We start from the raw sequence: 24,045 nt of genomic DNA, 5'->3' as shown, positions 1-24,045 counted from the left end.
CTAGAATAAACAAATTATTTTTAGAAGGTCTAATGACGACCCCTGGCAAATTGTCAGGTAACCCCCATTGAGGTCTTGACCGACAGGTTAGGAACCGCTAGTCTAGGGTTTGTAAAATTATCTAGTCTTTCATATATCTGTAATTTGGTAAATAGCAATTAAAATACCGGTGTGCCATTAAATCACCGGCAATTTTTTAAATACCATTAAGATAATACAGAAATAGTAAAAAAAGTATATACAAAAATATGTTGCAGTATGATAATACAAAAATAGTAAAAAAATATATACAGAAATATATTGCAATATGATAATACAGAAATAGTAAAAAAATAAATTGCAGTAAGATAATACAGAAATAGTAAAAATTATATAAATACAGAATATATAATTATATAACAGAATATATAACAGAATATTGCAGTAAGATTAAGTGTAGTAATAAAATTTTTATTTGTGTTAATTTTTAAGTGTAACATTTTTTATACATTGGTAAAATTTTTAAAAGATTGGTATTAACTTAAAACATAAATTTGGGTATGTTTATATTTATATCAAATAAAGATGTTTAGTAAAAAATTACAATAACTGATGCCTACGAACTCATAATTTCAGTTTTGTGCTCCTTTTTCCTACTCACCCTCGTCCAAAATGTAAGGGCGATAAGTTACTTTATGCGAGGGCAATAATTTACTGGGTTTTCACATACTATTTTTAATTAAATTTGTACTTGATGACATATTTTTAAATTTAATCTAGTAATATTTTAGTGTTCCAAAAGCTATGACTATGTAAAGTTTCCACTATACCCAAAAATGAGATGATCAAAAATTATACTACAAGTTTGTCCATGATATCCAAACTTAAAAATTATATTATAAGTTTGTCCATGATATTCTAACTTAATTATTAAAATAACATGTTTACTTTTTGTATGATGAGTTTAAATTGCTGTAAAATGTTCGAAATAATGAAAATGAGCCTAAAAATCAAATTTGTAATATTTTAAATAAAGCTTTTGTGTTTATGATTAATCAAAACAAAGCTCTAAACGTTAAAAATTTTTTTACATTCAATTTAAAAATTTAAAAAAATTAAATTTTTATACTTCGATTTGTTATTTTTTTATTAGCGCTCCAAACAAATTTGAAGGGTTAGCTGCCCATGATGCATTGGTTGAACTACATGGTGCATTAAACACTGTCGCATGTAGCATTATGAAAATTGCAAACGATATTCGTTTTCTAGGTTCTGGTCCCAGATGCGGTTTAGGAGAACTTTCTTTACCTGAAAATGAACCAGGAAGCAGTATTATGCCAGGTAAATTATTTAATTTTTTTTAATTAACTTTATATTATTAAGATCTAACATTCAATAAAATTTAGGTAAAGTTAACCCTACTCAATGTGAAGCCATTACCATGGTTGCTGCTCAGGTGATGGGAAATCAAGTTGCGGTAAGCGTTGGCGGCAGTAACGGACATTTTGAGTTGAATGTTTTCAAACCAATGATGGTAAAAAATGTTTTGCAATCAGCTCGTTTACTTGGTGATGCATCTGTTGCGTTTGCTGATAATTGTGTTAATGGTATAAAAGCTAATCGTGAAAGGATTAATAAACTACTTCATGAATCTTTAATGTTAGTCACAGCTTTAAATCCTTATATAGGTTATGATAAAGCTGCAAAAATTGCTAAAAATGCACACGCTAATGGATTGACCTTGAAACAATCAGCTATTGAGTTAGGATATCTAACTTCAGAGCAGTTTGATGAATGGGTTAAGCCTGAAAATATGCTGGGTCCCAAATAATTTTGTAAAAGTTAATGAATATTGAATAATAATAATTTTGAATTTTTTTTTTCATTATTTTTTTTCACGACGGAAATTGAGACTTTTCCAAGGATAAAACAATCGGTCAATACCTTCATTTAAAGTTACTTATATTTACTCATAATTACAATCTTGGAATCGGTGATGAAAATTTAAAGACTAGATTTATGTATGAGTGGAGTAAGAAGTAATCTTCCTGAAAATCGACAAAGAAAATATCAATTTCTGTTAATGTACAACTATAAATAATTTAATTTTTTTTTAGACTTTGTTTGACTTGCGTTTTGCAAATGGGCTCCTCAAATATTTGTTCTGGATAATAGGGTAAACCTAATTTAAAATGTAAAGAGGATCCCAAAATTTATTGTAAGAAAAATGGAGACCTATGAATTTCTAGTCTTTCAGTACAAAATCATTAGAGAGTAGGATAAACAAAATAGAAAATCAGTAACTAGCAAAAAAGTTTCATGGCTAATACACAGCGTTAATTTTTGACCAAAAATTTCCCAACGCGAATTATTCGCGCGACTATCAAAACTAAGCGTCGTGTTGACTGGAATTTTTTTACGTTTGGTTTAGTCTACACTAAAAAAATATGCAGTTAAGTAACCAAGGTTTATGGCTTAATTGGTCTAAAAGTGAATGTTTTAACATGTTAAAAAATAAGTTACTTCTTTTTGTTCCTGGAAAAAGTATGTATTTTTACACATTCTTCGTATTATTTAAATTATGATAAGTCTACAAAAGAATGCCTGATAAATCACTATGTCACCTCTTCCATGTTCATAGTTTTACATTTGAAATTGAAACTAGAGACTGGAATTACCGAAAAACGGTTCCTTCGGTAAATTTCGGTTCCTAATTTGATAAGGAACCGATAACTTCGGTTCTTTTCGATTCCTTATTTTAGGCAAGATTCGAAATTTCGATTCCTTATTTTAAGAAAGAATCGAAATTACGGTAAATTCCGATTCTGATAAAGAACCGATAACTTCGGTTTTTTTCGATTCCTAATTTTAAGCAATAATCGAAATTACCGTAAATTTTGGTTCCAATTTCGGTTCTTAGCGGGAAATATCGCAAAAAATCGAAAATGCTACAAAGAATCGAAATTGTTACTAAGAATTGAAAAACTTGAATTTTTTTAATTTTTATTTTCAAAAATACAGTTGAAAAATACAGTTATTCTAAATCACTATCAGTGAGATCAGTGACACTGTCCTTGCGACTACTACTAGCACTGCTATAAGCTACGCTAGTAGAACTATCACTAGCTTCAGTATTAAATAAATCTTTAGATGCATCATATATAGGGTTTTTTTTCATTGGTGATTTTTTCATTGGTGATTCAAGTACAAGTTTCCTTTTTTTAGCTCTTTGTAGTAGACTTTGAGACTGTGATTCATTTGATTTCAAAAAACTTTTCATTTTTGTCTGTTTGGTTTATTGGGTTGGTGTAGATGGAGATGGTTGAGGTTGAGGTTGAGTCTGAGAAGGTGATGGTAGAGGTTGAGTCTGTGAAGTTGATGGTAGAGGTTGATCTTGAGAGGTGGATGGTAGAGGTTGATCTTGAGAGGTGGATGGTAGAGGTTGAGACTGATAGCCTGGTTCACCAGGGCATTTTTTGTCCCAGGACCTTATTTTTGATTTGACTAGTGGAAAGTTTTCTTTTATGAACATTATTTTTTGAAGGGTCTCTGGCTTCATATTGTGTCTTTTATCACTAATAATATTTCCTCCTAATGAAAATAGCCTTTCTGAAGAGCATGAAGTCACTGGTGGACACAAGTACTTCCTTGCCATGCAGCTAGTAATGGCAGTTCCTTTTGATTGACCTTCCACCATTCCAAAACCTTCACATCCTTAGCTGATTTTTGCATAGACAAGTACCTCTTAAATTCCATCTAAAAGAAAAATTTGAATTTGAATTTACCGCAAAGAATCGAAAAAATATTTATAAGTATCGGAAATATTTATAAGAATCGAAATTATTATTAATAAAAATGAATATCTACCTTTAGAGGAGGCTCTGATGGTCCTGCCAAAGTTGGTGCATCATTTCCATCATTTTCCATGGCCATTCTCTCAAAGTCATCCATATCTTCATCTAAGTTTGGCTGTGCAGAAGGTAATGAAGCCTCATAAGCCTCATTGTATTCTCTGGTAGTTGGATGATTGTCTACCAGTTGGTCTATTATTCCATTTAAATGATCTTTGTTGCCCTTGATTAATGTGATAGAATAACCTCTATAAAATGGATCAAACACACTTGCGAGATTAAAGTCATTAACTTCAATGCCTTTATCTGGAATCCTAGTTTCCAAGTATTCTATAAACCTGGTCATTGCATCTTTAGCAATTCTTGAACCTGGAAAAGAAAAAAAAATATAAATAATCAAAATTGCATAATTTGTTGATAATTATTCGAAAGAATCGAAAGAATCGAAATTTGTTGATAATTATCGAAATTATTAGTAAGAATCGAAAGAATTACAAAAAAATATTTTTTACCTGAAGTATTTTGTGTAACTGTCCTATGGCACATAGTAATCAATGAAAAGAGGTGTTGCTTGATTTTGTGAACTGTAGGTGTTTTATCTGAGGACCAAATCTCTGAGTATTCTTGACATTTTGCCAAGAAAGGATGAAGTTCTGCAATTACTTAAAAATCTTCATCACTTGGTATAAGTATTGTCAAGTTTGCATTCAGGCTGTTATCTCTGACAGACTTCAAACCTTGCTCATTTCTTAACACTGACTTGAACAGCATTGCATTTGAATTCCATCTTGTTTGCACTGGTTGGATTAGCTTGATTGGATTACACCCTAGAGATTCACATTCTTGTTTGATTTCATACCAATCCTTAGTGCTTTGATGTGTCCTTTGAGCAAGTCTCTTGCACTTATCAACAATTACCTTAACCTCACCATTTTCTAATGTGTCTTTCAAACAATTGTTCAACATGTGATCAACACACACCAATTGCTTGTCCAATAAAGTTGATAAACTGACAGCTGCCTTCATGTTAGCTGCACCATCAGTCACACATGTTCTTTCTAGGTCAGGCCTTGCCAAGACTTCATATTTTGAAATCATAGTGTCTAATCCTTTGGCAAGTAAAGGACCTGTTTTCCTATTTAAATGAGCCTGGCAGTCCAAACTGTACTTTTTCAACTCAAAATTACTGTTGATGTAATGGAGTGTGAGAGATTCAAAAGGATCACCATTTTTTGCAGTCCAACCATCTGATGTAAAAGCTACACTTTCACATTCTGGTACTTCTTCCTCAAGTTGATTGGTTATTGCCTTTTCAACATTATGATGAATCATGTCAAGCTTTGTTGTAGCAAGTGTTTTTGGTGTTTTTATGATTGCTTTTGGTGCCAAATAGTTCAAGAGCAACTTCATTCCTGGAGTTTCCACAATATTGAAAGGAAGATTTGACATGATGCAGGCCAGAGTGAGAACTGTATCAAAATCAAGCTGACAGCTGCTTTGTGAATCTCATTTAGTTATCTGAAATAATAAAAAAAAAAGTAAAATTTCGAAAGGAATCGAAATTATCGAAATTACCGCAAGGAATCGAAATTACGTTAAACAAGACCTGACAACCTAATATATATGGGTAAGTTGTTGCAGTTTCTAGAGACAGTGCTAATCACTCTATCTATTAAAACAAAGAAGTTTAAAGTTAAAAGCCTTTAAAGTTTTGAAACGTTTGAAAAACGCGTGTTTACTAAATCTACATGCACGTGTTAGGTGACAGGTCAAATCAAAAACTTTAAACCTCAATAACTTTGTTAATATTGAGTTTAGAGCAAAAAGGACATTAATTTGGAATCATTAAATTGTTGTCTAGTGTGGAAATTTAACTTTTTATTAATTTACAGAGTTATTAAACTTTAAAGTATATTATAAATTTGGAAAAGGGCTCAAAAGTTTTTGAAAGACATTAACACATCCTTATAAACCCACCTCCAGAATCCATTGACACTCGTACTAAAGTTTTATAAAGATCAAGTCCTCTGTTATTAGTTATCAACTTAACAAAATCAGATGTGTCTTTCACTATAACAACATCTCTCAACCAAATAACCACCTGGTTCCTCAAACAAAATTTGTAGAGCATCATAATTGGTCTCAAAACTGCTTTATCCCACGTCTCAGCTTGGAGCAAAATAGTTTGGTTTCATTATCGCTAAGATCAATTGCAACTTGTAACTGCATAATAGTTTCAAGAGATACAGATGCTATGGTTCTGCGATGAGTTCCATTATCTGATACATCAACTTAAACTGTAAGTTTGTTTCCACCAGTTGAAAGCATCATTTTCTGTTCACTAAGAATATTTTTCTTTTCCATTTTATGTTCAAGAATATGAACTACCATTTTTTTTGCACACTTTAAGTCCCCATTACCTTTCAATGCATGATTAACTAAGTTTTTAACTTTTTCTTTTTTCCACATGGATAAAAATATTCCTTTCCTTTAAATTAAATTAAGTTTTATAATTTTGTTACTATTTTATCAAAAAATTTATTCCTCATTTAAATATCTTTTAATCAACTCAAATTTAAATATACCAACAAAAGCAAAACAGTGAGGGCATTTTGAAAAAGTTTCTTTTAAATTAGGAATATTTTTGATTGGTTCAGAAGTTAAACTCGTTCTTGTTTTGAATTTTGACCAATCATTCTGTAATCATTTGTTCTTTGACCAATCATTCTAAATTGTATAATTTACAAAACCTTTATAAACATAAATCTTAGAGAATTAGTGATAGCAATATAAAGTAAAGTAATATATTTTAACATTTTGATTTTGCTAGGAAACAGTGTTTGCTAGGAAACAGTGTTTGCTAGGAAACAGTGTTTGCTAGGAAACAGTGTTTGCTAGGAAACAGTGTTTGCTAGGAAACAGTGTTTGCTAGGAAACAGTGTTTGCTAGGAAACAGTGTTTGCTAGGAAACAGTGTTTGCTAGGAAACAGTGTTTGCTAGGAAACAGTGTATCACTTAAAATAGCTCATAGACATCTTGATTCTAAAAATATTTTAACCAATAAAAGTTTAAAAAAAAACCTAAACTTTCAAATCAAACCAAAACCAAAACCGAAAAAAAAAATTAGGTTTATATATTTGTTGGAGTACCAGAAAATTTGCGCGCACCAAAAATCTTTTATGATTGACTCTCACCAATATATTCAATCAAATTACAAAAAAAAATTATAATTTTTTTTCCAGCACACACTCACTAAACCTTTTTGGGGCTTGGGTGCACATAAAAAGCAATTTTTCAAACACCTCTTGATAGATGAATTAAAGTTTTTTTTATTTACAAATATTTGGTAGGTATCTTCATAGGAACAAAAAAATTCAGAGTGGCGGACATAAAAGCATGCGGGCAATTAAAAATAAACGAGTAGTTTACAAGTAATAGGTTTTCGTTAAATGTAGAAAAAACTAAATTTATTTTATTCTCCAAACCTAGTAAAGGTGACGATGTTCCTCTAAAATTACCTAATCTTTTAATCAATAAAACATTTATTAAAAGGGAACCAATCGTTAATTTTTTAGGAGTAATACTAGATTAAAATTTGTCATGGAAACCACATATAAAATACACAGAAAATAAAATCTCAATAAATATTTCCATATTATATAAAACTAAACCATATCTTAACACTGCTTCCTTGAATAAAATATACTTTTCATTTATTCATAGTTTTATCTCTTACTGTAATATTGTATGGGATAGTACTAATTATAGTAAATTAAAAAACCTTTATAGTAAGCAAAAACACGAAGCAGGATTGTATTTGGTGCACACATAACTTTTCATTGCGAAACTCTTTTAAGGAAGCTTGGTGCCTTAAGTATCTATAAACTTAATATACATCAAGTTCTACAATTCATGTTTAAAATAAAACATGGGCTTTCTCCTATTGTATTTTAGTCAAACTTTAGTGAAATCTCGCACAAGTACCCTACTAAATTTTCAATTAACAACTTTATTGTACCAAAAACTAATTTAAAACTAATTTCTTACCAAATCCAACACAGTGGACCGTTTCTATGGAAACACTTTTCAAAATTTATTACAAAAAAAATAAATATTCAAAACATCTCTTTGGAACAATTCAGAAAAGAATCTAAGAGTCTCTTATTATATATATATATATATATATATATATATATATATATATATATATATATATATATATATATATATATATATATATATATATAAATTGCCGACTTATTATTGTTAGAGGTCGGCGATTAGGTCGGCAGAAGAAATTTGACACAAAGGGGTTACCATAAAACAAAGTCGGCACAGTGTCGGCAGGTTAGGTTGGCATTGCCGAATGCCGACCTAATTCCGAGGGTCGTATATATAAAGTACTGGCCAAAATTATAGCACAAATGTAAATTAAAAATTGAATGATAAAAATTTAATGGAGGGTTGAATGAAAAGTTATAAATATTTTTTTTATCTGAATATTCCATTTGGAGAAAAACATCCCCATACAGAAATAGTTCCATCACCACCTTGTGCTCTTGTTGTAAAGTTAAATGGTAAATCTTTTTTATTAGGAAGACGGCGTATAAACTTATGATTCTTTCTATTTATGACTTCAAAATGTGATTCGTCACTAAATATTACACGATACCATTGATTTTGAGTCCAATCAACATAGTTTTTACACCAAGTGAGTGTCTTCTTTTTCTAAGCCTATTTTCAATAACAACATCGTTTCTGTGTGTAACTTTTCAACCAAACGACGACGAACTGTTCTTGCACTAATGGTTTTTTCTTTTGCAGCATTCAACTCCATAGCAATTTTTCTACTTGAATCAGTACGATTCAAATAGAAAACTTGCTTTGGAGTTAAACAGTACAGTCTTCTGAATAATTAGTGCATCTATGATGTCCTTGACCTGGTTGAATTTTCATTGGTAAATTCAATATAACTTTATCAGCAATATTGTTGATATATTTTCTGGAAGTTTTAGCACGTTTAGCAATATCAGCAAATTGTCGCCGCTCAGAGCTATTTTAAATAAATGACACAACAATGTGTCAATGCATTTAATCATACACACTGTCAAAATTATGCATGAATGTGAGTATGCTATAAATTTGACCAACATTTTTTGTAAATTTTTATAAAATAGTTTACTTCTATTATAAATAATAAACGAAATTTTTAATTTTATGCGCACGTTATAAATGACTAATGTAAACGCATTTTAAAAATACAGTACTTCTCAACAATATGGTTAATGCATTCAAAAATTTGACATGACAATCTTATTTTAAGAGGTTGTGCTATAATTTTGACTAGTACTTTTAAATACTCTCAGCAATCTTAAACTTGAAGTAAAGTTTCAAATTCTGCTCTGTTCCTTACAAATCAGTAGAATTCCATACATGTGCACTGTTTAAGTCTTTTTAGTATAATATAGAGTTAATATAAAATTTCTATAATATAATAAGAAATAAAATTTAAATTTTTTGAAGCCTAATAAAATAGATTTAAAATAAAGTTAAACGCAGTTGCTGGCTATTAAAATATTATTGATTAAAATTTTGTAGATAAAATTTTTTTTGTAACACAAATGTTTTATAATGATCTGCATGACAAATGTTTTATAATAATCTTGTGACAAATGTTTTGTAATGATCTGTGTGAGATTTGTATCACAAATGTTTTATAATGATCTGTGTAACAAATGTTTTATAATGATCTGTGTGACAAATGTTTTATAATGATTTGTGTAACAAATGTTTTATAATGATCTGTGTGACAAATGTTTTATAATGATCTGTGTGACAAATATTTTGCAATGATCTGTATGACAAATGTTTTCTAATGATCTGTGTAACACAAATGTTTTATAATAATCTGTGTGACAAATGTTTTACACTTTAAAGATTTTATTCAATGTAGTAACTTATTAATGGCATCTAGTACATCCTCTCAAGTTCATCCGACTCCACTGGCTCCTTCACAAGCATGTCAGCAAACATTAACAGATACGGATCCGTTAGTAAAATATCAAGGACTTTTACCACTTTTAAGAGAGTCTGTAACGGTATGTTTTTTTAATATTCATTACTTGTGTTCAATTATTCTAAAATAGTTAAAAGTTGTTTCAAGATTGTTTTGGTGCTAAATTGGGTTTTTTGAGAATTTTCATAAATAATCTCACAAATTTGAATAATAATAAAAAAAACATGTGGCTGTGAAAAATTGTTAATTTTGGAAACATCTATTACCATAAAAAATCCATTATTAATACATGAAAAAACATGTGGCTGAGTTATCTTCAAAATATTTTAATCTATCATTTGTGTCTATTTGGTATTTGTGGTCTGTCTTTGATGATTAAAGGTATTGAAATAATTAGGATATGAGGTTTAGGAGCCTAATAATAACTGTCTCTCCTAGACCATTAGAACAAAGTGTTGGGTAAATGTGGATGCATAAGTTTTACAAGGGTGTCTTCATTATCTCATTATCATCAACTTCTAATACTAAGCTAATCCACTTAAGCATCTCATATTTGCAAATATAATGTTTTCCTGCTATGATTTCTTGAAGATATTGTATTGAATCAGTTGAGCTAAATGTTCCTTTTGCTCAGAGGCTCTTTTGACACAAATATTTGTTGCATCCTGTCGAATAAATTGATATAAACTTCTTATACCATAAGGTTTTTGCATTATTAAATCAGAAGTCAAAGATTTATGGACTGAAAAAATATCTTAGCCTTTTAAAAACCAAAAGTGGGTTTTATCTTTAGAAAACTGAACATTTCTTTCAGAATTAGACAATGATTTTTATTGATTAGACAATGAAGACTAGCATTGGTAACAAGTTTTTTAACTTTTTCACCAATGCTATTACATAGCAACTTTTCATGTGGTGTTGCTAAGAAGTTACATTTGAATAGCATCCACAATTTTTAGCATGTTGGCATAAATTTAAAAAATACTTGCAATTTTTGTACTGATCATTTTAAATATGACATTTCTTTTCATTATACAATAATAAAATCCAACAACATGTATATAAGAAAGTAGTTATTTGTACAAAATACTTTCTTATATAAATGATGATAATCATGATATTAACCTAAGATGTTATTGGTTTCAGTAATAATTCTAAATTTTACCTTGTATGATAAATTTGAAGTTTTTTGATCAAACAATCAAAACAATAAGTTCATTTGGAGGTATTGATGACTTTAATTTATTAAAATCTTTACCTTGTACTTTAGCAATAGAGTGACATGTTATGGTATCAAGCTTGTCACAGTTTTTTAATAAATTCACTGTAGATGTGTAACTAAAAAGCTCTGCTCTTAAAACAATTTTTTTAATAAGTTAGTTGTAATTCTTCTTCAGTTAACTGTACTAAACATAAGCTTTAGATTTTGGCAAATGTACAGATACATAAAGCATGGATTCAATTTTGACCTTAATAGATCATCTGTTTTGGCTATAACTGTTCAAATTTGGAAATCTTATTTTAAGCTGAGTGTTCTTTTTTGAATTCCACAAAAAATCTATTTAAATTGTAAAGAAGTTTCCAACACTAAACACAAATCAAAGTTCATATTTATTGAATGATAGTTTATGTTTAGACACTTACAAAGTTCTTTATACCTGGCAATTGCTGACTAAGTTGATAATTGTATTATTTCTATATTAATTCTAACAATATTCGTTTTTTCTGGGAGTAATAATATTCTCTTTTCAGATTAAAGTTCCAATGCTTTAGACTTTGATGTATTAAATAATTTAGCTGCTTTTCTCAAAGGCAATGAATTAGTAAAGTCAAAACCTGAGTCTTTTTCCTTTTATGCTGATTCTATTTGCCATAAAACTGTTTAAATTGAGAATTAACTCAAATGTAGAAGATTATGTACAAATGCTAGTATGTACAAATGTTATTTATGATGTTTTGGTTCCGGTTTTTTTAAATTTAAAATAATTTTTTTTCTTGGCACAACAACAAAAAGGTTGATACAATCTTTTTTTGTTCAACTAATTTAATCACCTTGCCCTCCATAGAGAAATTTCAACAGAACATTTTTACTCCAAAGGTTTCACCAATTATTTTTCTGCGTGCTTTTTACTTCTTAAGATACCTTTACGATAAAGAAAAAAAATCTGTTCTTTTTTTTCTTTATCTTTTTTTTTATCTTTTTTTAAGTTTAATGATTCACTAAGTTCAAATGACTAGTTTAAAAAGGGTGACCATTGTCTCAATTTTGACATAGGGTGACCATTTTCCCAGTTTTTATGTAGGATGACCATTGTCCCAGTTTTTACATATGGTGACTAATATTCTAATTTTAAATAGGGGTGACCATTGTCTTAATTTTTAGGTAGAGCACAGAGCAAAACATAATTCAGATTAAAATTTTTGTGTTCTTTTATGTAATAAACAAGCCAATTGTTACCTAAGTATAAGAAATTCCTTAAAAATTAAATTTTCTAACAAATCATTAATATTTTTAAGTTGAGTTTTCAGATTTCAAACTCATTCATTCAAAATTATTCTGAAAAAGAGAGATCTTTTTAATTACTTTAATAATAAAAGAGTTTTTTAAAATAAAGGATAAGATAAATATGATAAATATATGCATATTTATTAATTTGAATGAAATTTGTTGATTATAAACAATAGTAAAAATTAAAAGTTAGTTTTTAAAAATTAAATTAAACAAATACGATTCTAAAGGTATTGTACTTATTAATTTTTTTAGGTCAAGTGTTAAACTTATTTTTTAAATTTAATTACATATAATTTGGTTGTGCTTTTAATTTAGTAGTTTTGTTCTCGTGCTTTTAATTAATTAGTTTTGTTGCATTTTTATATTGGATAACATTTTTATCCACAAAGAACCAGAGAAATGAATGAACTTTAATAAAAATAGAAAGAACCAGAGAAATGAATGAACTTTAATAAAAATAGAAAGAAGTACGATAAAAAATATAATCAAAGATAGTATTATAATATTTATATATAAATAATGTAATATGGATAAAACAATGATATAAAAATATACCAATATTGAACTCAAACAGTTTGGTAAAATATTAGATTGAAAAAATGTTAGGGTGATTGAATAATGATTTTTGATAAAAAGGAAACTTGATTGTTAGGTAGATAATGATTTTCTCCATCATGATAAAGATAATGATTTTCTCCATCTTATTTCCAAAGTATGTAATAAAACATAATGATTTTCTTCATCACATCTCCAAAGTTTAATGCGATTCTCCTCTGTTACAGCCTAGATCATTCAAACTTTAATATGAGTTTCTTCTGTGATAGCTTGGAGCTAACAGTGACAAGCGAATTTTAAATCAAGCTAAATTGCTTACTGTAAATTACTACCAATGAAGTTGTTATTGCTGCATTAATGAAAAGCAACAAACCTACTTTACAACACAATACAACAACCTCTACTTAACACCTAGAATACAACACCTCTACTTAATGATTAACAAATAATTTTAGTATCCTTTCAGGGAAACTATATAATCAATCCATTCCGAAATTAGCTTCTGCTAAGGTTACCTCTTTATCATGCTTCCTATTTTTTACTTCTGATTACATTCTCTTCTTATAAATCTTGTTTTTGTATACAATACTGCTATTATGTTTGACTTTTTCTTTTTTATACAAAAGCAATGTAAATGGGGTTTAGTTGATGGACCTGATTTAGCTGTTAAGCTTGAGTCACTGTTACATCATCTTTTTTTTTTCTGCAAGTACCATAGTTACCAAACAAGGAACAATAGCTCAAGTGAGCTATTGTTCCTTGTTTGGCCAAAATAAATTTTGTGTGAATTTAGCAAATAGCACTTTTTACTGTTATTTTTTCTTCACACCAAGCAACTTTTATTCAGTTTTTTTCCTCCAATATCTAATAGTTTCAAATAGTTAAAATTTTTTGATAATGTATACTGAGTATACTGATTATCCTTGAACATTGTTTTAAATTATTGATTTTCATTATAAAATGAAATTTTGTAGGGTTGTTAAACTTGCTTTAGGGTAAAGCTGATGTTTATAAAAATCGAAAGTTTTTTATCTCAAAAAGCTGATGGGTAAGAGATACATAAATATAGGGAATATAAATAGGGAATCAATAGGATATTAGAATAAGAAAACAAAAAGCAAGGTACCAAGAGGTAATAGCAAGTGCTAATTTTACGAAGGATTTATTATATAATTAAGTTATAAGGTTGCAGTGTAAGTTATAAGGTAGACAGTTGCTACATAAGCAAGAATTACTTAGTTTAATCCCCAACATGTTTATCCTTAACATGGTTCTGCATGTAGCAGATTTGTTTATCAAGGATTGTGTTTAAAAGTTAATAGGTTGATAGAGAATTCTAACAATAATTTAAAAAAAAGTTTCCACGACTGTAGTGAACCCCTTAGCCTCAAGAGGTAAATATAATGAAAATTATATATATATATATATATATATATATATATATATATATATATATATATATATATATATATATTGACTGACAAATAGCCTGACTCACAACGGAGTGCTGCTACGTCGACTATCTTATAGCCTGACTCGCAAGGGAGTGCTGCTACATCGACTGAGGGTTTGGTTGGGGCAGGCAGTCTATCAAGTAATAAAAAAAAAAATTCCAGTCTTGCCTTTTAATTTTTTATTTTTTTCAAAAAAAAAACGAAAAAATTTATGACAACCAGTTATATGGTATATATATATATATGTATGTATATATATAGAACCCTTAGATGTTGTCCGAAAGTTTTTTCGATATTTTGTTGACAAAAAGTAAAAATTAAAATGCAAGACCGGAATTTTTTTTTTTTAATAATGATAGACTGCCTGCCCCAACCAAACCCTCAGTCGATGTAGCAGCACTCCCTTGCGGGTCAGGCTATTTGTCAGTCGATGTAGCAGCACTCCCTTGCGAGTCAGGCTATTTGTCAGTCGATGTAGCAGCACTTCCTTGCGAGTCAGGCTATTTGTCAGTCGATGTAGCAGCACTCCCTTGCGAGTCAGGCTATAAGATAGTCGATGTAGCAACACTCCGTGCATGATTTACAGTAAAAAAAATAAAAATAAAAACATTTTATTAAAAAAAATAAAAATAAAAACATTTTATTAAAAAAAATAAAAATAAAAACATTGTTTATATTGTTAAAAACATTCAAAATGTTATAAAAACATTCAGAATGTTTTTAAAAACATTCTGGTCAATTAAATTTGCGTTTTTGTGGTTTTTTTAAAAAACGATTAATTTGTAATTAAATTAATGGTTTTTACTTTCGTCCAACACGGAAATGTTGGACGAAAGTCAAAAGTAATTAAAAGTGACGTATGTGTTGGCGTAAGAATCACTTTTTTCCTTCCGCTCTTCCTAAAGCCAACAAACTATAGAACTATATATATATATATATATATATATATATATATATATATATATATATATATATATATATATATATATATATATATATATATATATATATATATATATATATATATATATATATATATATATATATATATTTATATATATATATATTTATATATATATATATATATATATATATATACATATATATAAATATATATGTATATATATGTATATGTATGTGTATATATAGAACCCTTAGATGTTGTCCGAAAGCTTTTTCCATATTTTGTTGACAAAAAGTAAAAATTAAAATGCAAGACCGGAATTTTTTTTTTTTTTAATAATGATAGACTGCCTGCCCCAACCAAACCCTCAGTCGATGTAGCAGCACTCCCTTGCGGGTCAGGCTATTTGTCAGTTGATGTAGCAGCACTCCCTTGCGAGTCAGGCTATTTGTCAGTCGATGTAGCAGCACTCCCTTGCGAGTCAGGCTATAAGATAGTCGATGTAGCAACACTCCGCGCATGATTTACAGTAAAAAAAATAAAAATAAAAACATTTTATTAAAAAAAATAAAAATAAAAACATTTTATTTAAAAAAAAAAAAAAAAAACATTGTTTATATTGTTAAAAACATTCAGAATGTTTTAAAAACATTCAGAATGTTTTAAAAACATTCAGAATGTTTTAAAAACATTCAGAATGTTTTAAAAACATTCAGAATGTTTTTAAAAACATTCTGGTCAATTAAATTTGCGTTTTTGTGGTTTTTTTATATAACAATTAATTTGTAATTAAATTAATGGTTTTGACTTTCGTCCAACACGGAAATGTTGGACGAAAGTCAAAAGTAATTAAAAGTGACGTATGTGTTGGCGTAAGAATCACTTTTTTCCTTCCGCTCTTCCCAAAGCCAACAAACTATAGATCTATATATATACATATATATATATATATATATATATATATATATATATATATATATATATATATATATATATATATATATATATATATATATATATATATATATATATGTATTTATATGTATATGTATGTGTGTATATATATATATATATATATATATATATACATATATGTATATATATGTCTAGGTATGTGTATATATATATGTATATATATATATATATATATATATATATATATATATATATATATAAATATATATATCGTTATATATAGTTATATATAGTTATATATAGTTTCTAGGAGATGTTAGTAGTAAAAGCTATTCTAACAAACACATTTTAGCAGCTGGACACTTTTATTTAGAAATTTTTTGACCAACCTTTTATTATTTGGTTAAGTCACAAGTTCATTGAACTTTTTAACCGTTAAAATAACTTTCACCTATGTGGCTTGATTAGATAATTTTAGATATAAAAGACATAAAGTAGAAAAACTCATTGAGTATGTATGGGATTGTATACATAGGATTATACATTGAGGTTTTTTTCATTGAGGTTTTTTGCAAAAAAGTAATTGAATTTTACGACACTAACACCAACCTTGAAATGATTGCAGAAGAAAAATCAAGATTAGATGATTATCATAATCGTAGTTTTTCATAACATAATCAAATTACAGAAAAGAGATAAAATTTAAGATTAGTTAATTATTGATTATTCATTATTATTTAATATTATCAACATTATTATTACCATGTTGCCACCATAATTTGTTTGTAATAATTTTTTAAATGATTTCATAAGTTATAATATTTTATACATTAAATGTATCAAACTTTTTTAAATATTTATGAAATATTTTTATTTAGAATTTAATTCGACATACTGTTTATGTTTTACAAAATACTGCAATAGGACAATGCAGGTATTGTTGTTTCTTAAATACTGTAAATGTGCAATGGAGATGATGCAGGTATTTTAATAAAAAGTTCTATTATTGGGAAACAGGTATTTTAAAAATAAAACAATATATTTAAGTTGTATTTTATAATTTTATTTTATGTAATTTATTTAATTTTTATGTAATTATACAATTTTTTTTTCAATGTTTAGACAAACTGATGTTCAAATGTTGAATAAATGCATGGAGGATTTTTATAATATTAGTGACCAAGTACATCAATGGCTTGTAATCTTTTTTTTTCTTTTTTTTTTTACATAAAATTTACTACATTTATATAGTGTAGTTGTTAATTTTTAAAGTTTTGCTATTTTTACTAAATTAACATTTAAATTTATTTTAACATTTAAATTTGTTTTAACATTTTTTTTTTTTGTAATTCACCTCCCCAAGGCAAAGAAGCCCACTACAGATGAAGAGGCTACTTGTGGTTATAACCCTCTTCCGAAACTCTATAATTCCGAAACACAAAACTTGATGAACAAGGCCGCTGCATGGAGAAATAAGTTGAGGGCAGTACTACCAGGGGTGTGGTGGGAATCGAACTCAGAACCTCTGGCTTATGAAGCGAGCGCTCTACCACTACACCACTACTGCACTTAAATTTATTTTAACATTTAAATTTGTTATAACCATGGCCATTTGTTATAACCATGGCTTTAAGTATAAAGAAAAGCCTAATATTTTGCATTTTTGCCGAAAAAATAGAAGGCCATTGAAAAAATAAAAACGCTATAAAATCAAAACAAACAAAGGAATAAGAAACATTTTTATTCTTGAAACTACTTTTTGTTCAGTAAGAGATAAATTATTTTAAATTATTTTAAATTATTTTCTAACAGAAATTTTTTTTAATAAAAATAAATTTTTGTTTAATAAAATTGATGTTGCTCAAAGAATATAGTTTATATATTTTGTTATTCCACATTAATAAAAACATCTTATATTAACTTTATATTTATATCAACTCTAAAAAAAGATAACACTATAAACTAACTATAATATCCACACAATTTTTATCAGTAGCTACTTTTTTTTAATATTAAATAATATATTAGTTATATATAAAATATATTACTGTAATATATTACTGGTTTGTGAGAGATTTATTCTAAGTATCAGATGCTCAGAACAAAGTAAGTTTTAATCAAGCAAAATAAATTCAAAACAAAATGTGCAGTTGTTCAGAATGACAAATCAGTATTGATAATAACATTCAAATAAAAGTTTAAAATTGAAAAAGATTCACAAGCATAAGTTGTCAATATATTGTTTATCTGTTAACATTTACTAAACCATTTTTAAACCTTTTGCTATGTAACCTGTGATATGGATATAAAAGATGCCTTTTCTACTACTTCTGACAGAGATATCTTCAAAGAGGATGACTGGATTAAAAAATTTGTTGAAAAAATATTTTTAATTGGTAATCCATTGGATATCACCATTCTTTAAATAAACTTTTAATTTTAGTAACTTATTCGGAGCACAAAATTTTAAGTAACCAAAAGTTAAACTCATCTACTGATGCTGTCCGAACTTACTGACACAATTATAATCATAACTTAAAAGATCTTAAATCAAAAAGAGCTATTTAACTACTGTAACTGAGCAGAAAGATTTGTATTAGATATTATCCACAATGCCATAGCTAATTAAAGTTTAGGTTTTTATCATCTTGTTTAAATTTTTTTGGGTTTAACATTTTATTTTCAAGTTTTGAGGTTTTAGATAAATCTGCTGTTAAAATAATTTCCTGTTTAACTGTAACATCATCTTTGAATTTAGTATACTGAAATGGGGAAAGTCTGGATAGTTTATCACATTTTAAAGTAAATCCACAACTCCATAAAATAAACTTCTGATAGCAATCTATTAAATCTTTAAAAATTACTTGCATGATTATTGCACACTATGCTTGCACACCAAAACCACTGTTAAAAAATAAGTCAAAGTTTTAATGGTTTTATTTCTCAATCAATTACTATAAATTTTTATAACTGAGGCAGTTTTATGTACGGATTGTACCTATTATTTAATGAATATTCTTAAAAATTTTCTATCGTATACCATTTTCGAAAAGTTCAGACCTGTTTCACCAGAGTATTCTGTATATTTCTGTATATACATTTCTTCAAATATTAAGCAGATATCTTGCAACGTTTGGGCCACTTTTGAGTAATAGTTTTGCATATTGTATTGCACCAATATTACTGAAATGTATTTTCAATAAAGAAAGCAATGGAAAGTCTTTCAAAGGACTTTTTAATGGTGATATAATGTATGCTTTATTTCTTTATTTTTTTTAAGTTCTTCAAAAGCCAAAACAAACCAAAAAAAAAGAGATTCTGCATGAATTTGTATGTAAGTAGGAATGTGTTCAAACATACATGTGCAGGGCATTTTTATGGCTATAAAAAAAACTGTGTTAAGATGATAGACAACACTTGTAAAATACTTTCATATAAGCTCTCAGCAACTCATATAATAATCTCAATAACTTATGATATGTAAAAAATAAATTATGGTATGTAAGCAATAACTTGTGGTATTAAATAGCTTAATATGTGGTATTAAGTATCTCAATAACTTCAGGTATTAAACAATAATTTGTAAAATCAACATGATAATTAAGTTTTAAGATTTAGTAGCTACATACCTTACCAGCAATGTATTTAAAATTGTGTGCTCAATATTTTTTTAGTTTTTACGATGTTAAACATTCTGGAACAGAAATGACCAGATGACTCATTACAAGAATCTCATAAATACATAATTATTTGCGATGGTTATTTGTCCATTACATCTTGATGTAAAGTGGCTAATGTTTATAATCTTTTATAACAATACCCACTTTTATCAAACAGAATCTTTTAATATGCTATCCTTGTTTTATTAGGCAGGATCTTTTAGCCCGCTCTCCTTGTTTTAAAGTATTTTTTGCTTGAAAATGTTTTGCACATATAACAGATGAGTTAGTTGGCATACAGTTTAGCATATTTACAAATAACTTTATCATTTAAACTTTTTATGGTTCATAAGTATTCATGGATATTGACAAAAATTTTTGTAACTTTTTATGGTTTGTAATTCTTCATTGACATTAAATGAAAATACTGTCACTACATCTTGTTTTAAATTGTTTAATAAATACTCAAAAAGACAACATTCAACAAGACAACATTCAACAACAAGACAACTTTCAATATTTGTTGTTCTACTAACAGAACTTTTAATTTATAATGTACAATTATTGCACTTTCATTCAAAACCGCGAAAAAACTGGCCTTCTATTTTTTCTGCAAAAATGCAGAATATTAGGCCATATACTTTAAGTAGGCCATGGTTTTAACATTTAAATTTGTTTCAACATTTAAATTTGTTTATTTTAACACTAATTTTGCATCACTTTGTTCATTTTTTTTTCTACTTTGTTCACTTTTTTTCAAAACAAATTTTCAGATATTTTACCTCTTATTGAACCAAAATATGATCTAGAACATATGACTGACCAAACCAAGATATGACTATCAGGAAATAACAAGTATAGAACTAATTGTATCAATCCAGTTTTTCCTGTACATAACTAAATGAAAATAAGCTTTTGATATTTTGATTTCAAAAATGTTATAAGTTTACTAAGAAACTCATGTTTATAATGTGGAATGCCACTGGTTTTCTTGAGATATCTGAAAAGTACTCCTTAAATTTTTTAGTGTTTCTGCTAGAAACTTTATTTACAATAATCATTTCTCTGCATTTCTGTATGATTGACCTCTAATTGAAAATAAAACAGTCAAATAAAGCTGTCAAATTTTTATGTTTTTTGAATTAGATACTACAAGGAAAGCAAAACAATTTTTATTTGTCAAGCACTGAAATCACAAATTTTTTTGCATTTTTTATTATTAAGTCATCAAGTATTGAGCACTCATCATTGTTGTCAACTGTTTTTGTGAGTTTTTGCAATAACAAATATCTCAATATTTTTGATCGACAACAACATTGATGAATGGTAACACTCTTACTGAGCTCTTTATGACTCACTACTGACCTCTTATGGAAGCGGTAGATGCAATTTATTGCAAAGTTAGGATCTGCTAAGGTAACCTCTCCTTATAGTACTTGTCAATTCCTTTTCATTCTGATTTCATTCAAGACCTTTCAAACCAGTCTCTTGTTTTGTCTCTATGGAATACTGTTTTTATATTCTTCTAATGATGTCCTTTCTCTTCTTGACAAGATCCAAAAACATATTGTAAATGTAATTGTATATATATGATATGTATATAAGTGTATATAATATATTATATATAATAATAATAATAAAATTGAGCTATGGCATAAAACGGTGACCAAAGGAAAATGGTCAACAATGACAGTTGAATATAAAGTTTCATATTGTTTTCAAATGTTTCAAATGTCAAACACTGTTTAATAAAACGTATTCTCTCATAGTGATCAAAGTGAGCTGTTTGATAAACCATTCCTTATTTCCCCTAACTGGCCCAGCTGGTCTAGGATAATTACGAGATCAATTGCCAAGCTTGTATGTTGGGTGCATCCAAAATGTAATATCTACATCCGTGCTTTCCTTTAAGTGCCAATTTGCATCTGCTCATGTGCTTCAAGCTTTCTCGAATAATGAGTAGGGTTAATCAAACTTCATTTTTTTTTCCCCTTAATAAATAGCATAGTTTGGTGGCTCTTCTTGTACTTGTTTGATTACTTTTTCATCATATATGTGGATAGGAGATAATGTGGGCAGGCCATACTCAATTTGAGGCTTTTAAACATTGAAAGATTCTGGTATCATTTTCTTGAATGAAGTAAGTGTTGCACTAGTTTTGACTGCTGCATGCTTTGATTGGACCATTTCAGATTGCTTGTTATTAAAGTTCCGAGTTCTTGGTTGCTAGACAATAAGTATATTTGTTATCTTGCTTTTGTATTTGTTATGATAGATTGTTGTTTTGAATAATTTTTTTGATTGTCAATACTTTACATTTGTTTGCATTAAGTTCCATTTTTCACATATCTGCCCTCAGCCACAGGATCAGGCAAGGACAGGCCTTAATTAAGTCCTTCACACTGACAATTCCCAGTCCTATCCTGTACCCACACTATCATGTACCCATACTACCATGTACCCATAGTATCCTGGTCATTCAAGTGAGTGTTTACTCTTGCTGTTTCTTAATTGTTTGAGATAAAGCAACATTGAGCTATCTCTGAAATGGTTCAATATTCCTTAGTATAGCTTTATTTTCAATACGCTTTCAAATGTGGCAAGAGGTTGTTTATTAAAAGGGCTAGAATTACTTGTCAATAAGTCATAATTTGGTATTTGATTTTTTTGTTTTTTTCTGATCATTGTCTTCCAAAAATCTCACTCGGTTCAACATGGTGGTATGCTGTTCCTGTAACAACTTGATTTCTGTTGCTAATGATCTAAACCAGTCATGGTGCTGTCATGTTAATGTTGTATGATTTTCCTGACTGAGACTATTTCATAGCAAAACGATTTGATTACACATTGATATTAATTTAATTTTTAGATATGAAACCTACCATTTTTAGATAAGAGAGCTACCACCCTGAAAAACAGTGAATTACCTTTTATTAGAGCAGGTGAAGATTTTTTGTGCTTTGGTGAAGGCAACTTACCTAAAGAAAATTCTAATATAAAATCTAATTGTTAAACTTGATAATCTTCCTTGGTAATCTAAACTTGTTAATCTTTATTGTGATTACAATAAAAATTCGATTTGCAAAACTCCAGCAAGAGAATGCAGTTGTAAAAAGTTCGATAAAGTCATATTTAAATAAACTAATGGCATTATTTATTATGGAGTTAACTCTTCTGTAATCCCATAACTAAACACTTCTGTAAAGCCATAACTGAACTCTTCTGTAAAACCATATTCAAATAAATAAATTATTATATATAATAAATGTATGCATAATGTATTTTATATATTATATACAGAGTATATTTAAATCTATATATATATATATATATATATATATATATATATATATATATATATATATATATATATATATATATATATATATATATATATATATATATATATATATATATATATATATATGCATATATATATTTGTATGTATATGATTTTTTTATTGTACATTTTATTTGGTTCCAGGTTCTAGCAGACTCCACAGTTATACAATATCAAACAGGAACTCGTTTTTCTCCTGATGTTTTCCCTCTGTTTAATACTGACAGACAACAACCGCAGCAAGCAGTTTCGTCTCAGAATGGTGTCCTTTTTTATTCACAATATTTAGCAAATGCTAAAAAACAAGTTGTTGCTACAGATCAGCTTCGAAATATGTTAAGCGAGTTTGCTGATAGTCTTGTCTAGACTTTCCTTGATATGAACAAAGTAGAACGTGTTCTTGAATTAAATATTTTGCTAGATATGAGCCAAGCAGAATGTGTTCTTGAACTGAATATTTTGCTAGATATGAACGTGTTCTTGAATTGAATATTTTGCTAGATATGAACAAAGTAGAACGTGTTCTTGAATTAAATATTTTGCTAGATGTGAACCAATTAGAATGTGTTCTTGAATTGAATAATTTGCTAGACATGAACAAAGTGTTCAAGAATGTGTTTTTGAATATTACTTTGAAATATTTCAATCTTGTTTAAAACTCAAGATAAATAGAAATAATTTTTTGTATTTGAATAATATTTTTATTGCTTTTTTTTTTTCCTGAATCTGATTTTGAATATTATTACATGAAATCTAATTTTAAATGATAAAAATATAAATTGATAATTTAATATTTTGAATAAGATATATTTAGATAGATATATATAGATATATAAATCCGACTTTTCTCACGTTGTAGA

General features: G+C 28.0%; 3 protein-coding genes across 5 annotated transcripts in view; 2 read left to right on the top strand and 1 right to left on the bottom strand.

Annotated features, from left to right (window-relative positions):
* Positions 1-1,852, top strand: part of LOC100204298 (fumarate hydratase, mitochondrial) — a 31,566-nt gene extending 29,714 nt beyond the window's left edge. The window contains exons 7-8 of the mRNA XM_065805258.1: positions 1,133-1,320; positions 1,386-1,852. Of these exons, the coding sequence (XP_065661330.1) occupies positions 1,133-1,320; positions 1,386-1,810 (613 nt within the window). The 3' untranslated portion in view covers positions 1,811-1,852. The remainder of the gene's footprint in view (positions 1-1,132; positions 1,321-1,385) is intronic.
* A 2,276-nt stretch (positions 1,853-4,128) lies between these two features.
* On the bottom strand, positions 4,129-5,330 carry LOC136084693 (uncharacterized). The gene is made up of 2 exons (XM_065805257.1): positions 4,343-5,330; positions 4,129-4,199 (listed from the first exon to the last, which is right to left on the bottom strand). Exon 1 carries the CDS (start codon positions 5,277-5,279, stop codon positions 4,494-4,496), a length of 786 nt encoding a protein of 261 aa, XP_065661329.1. The 5' UTR covers positions 5,280-5,330; the 3' UTR covers positions 4,129-4,199; positions 4,343-4,493.
* A 2,925-nt stretch (positions 5,331-8,255) lies between these two features.
* On the top strand, positions 8,256-23,976 carry LOC101239639 (mediator of RNA polymerase II transcription subunit 29). 3 transcript variants are annotated; one of them, XM_065805254.1, is made up of 5 exons: positions 8,256-8,407; positions 9,784-9,928; positions 17,065-17,120; positions 17,309-17,384; positions 23,330-23,976. In XM_065805254.1, exons 2-5 carry the CDS (start codon positions 9,794-9,796, stop codon positions 23,549-23,551), a joined length of 489 nt encoding a protein of 162 aa, XP_065661326.1. In that variant the 5' UTR covers positions 8,256-8,407; positions 9,784-9,793; the 3' UTR covers positions 23,552-23,976. The 3 variants fall into 3 exon arrangements, with proteins under 3 accessions (XP_065661326.1, XP_065661328.1, XP_065661327.1); XM_065805256.1 differs by lacking the exon at positions 8,256-8,407 and adding an exon at positions 8,409-8,541; XM_065805255.1 differs by lacking the exon at positions 8,256-8,407 and adding an exon at positions 8,810-8,955.
* The last annotated feature ends 69 nt before the right edge of the window (positions 23,977-24,045 follow it).

Source organism: Hydra vulgaris, chromosome 09 (assembly GCF_038396675.1).
Source record: "Hydra vulgaris chromosome 09, alternate assembly HydraT2T_AEP".
NCBI lineage: Eukaryota > Metazoa > Cnidaria > Hydrozoa > Anthoathecata > Hydridae > Hydra > Hydra vulgaris.
This window is presented reverse-complemented; position numbering and strand designations above follow the sequence as displayed.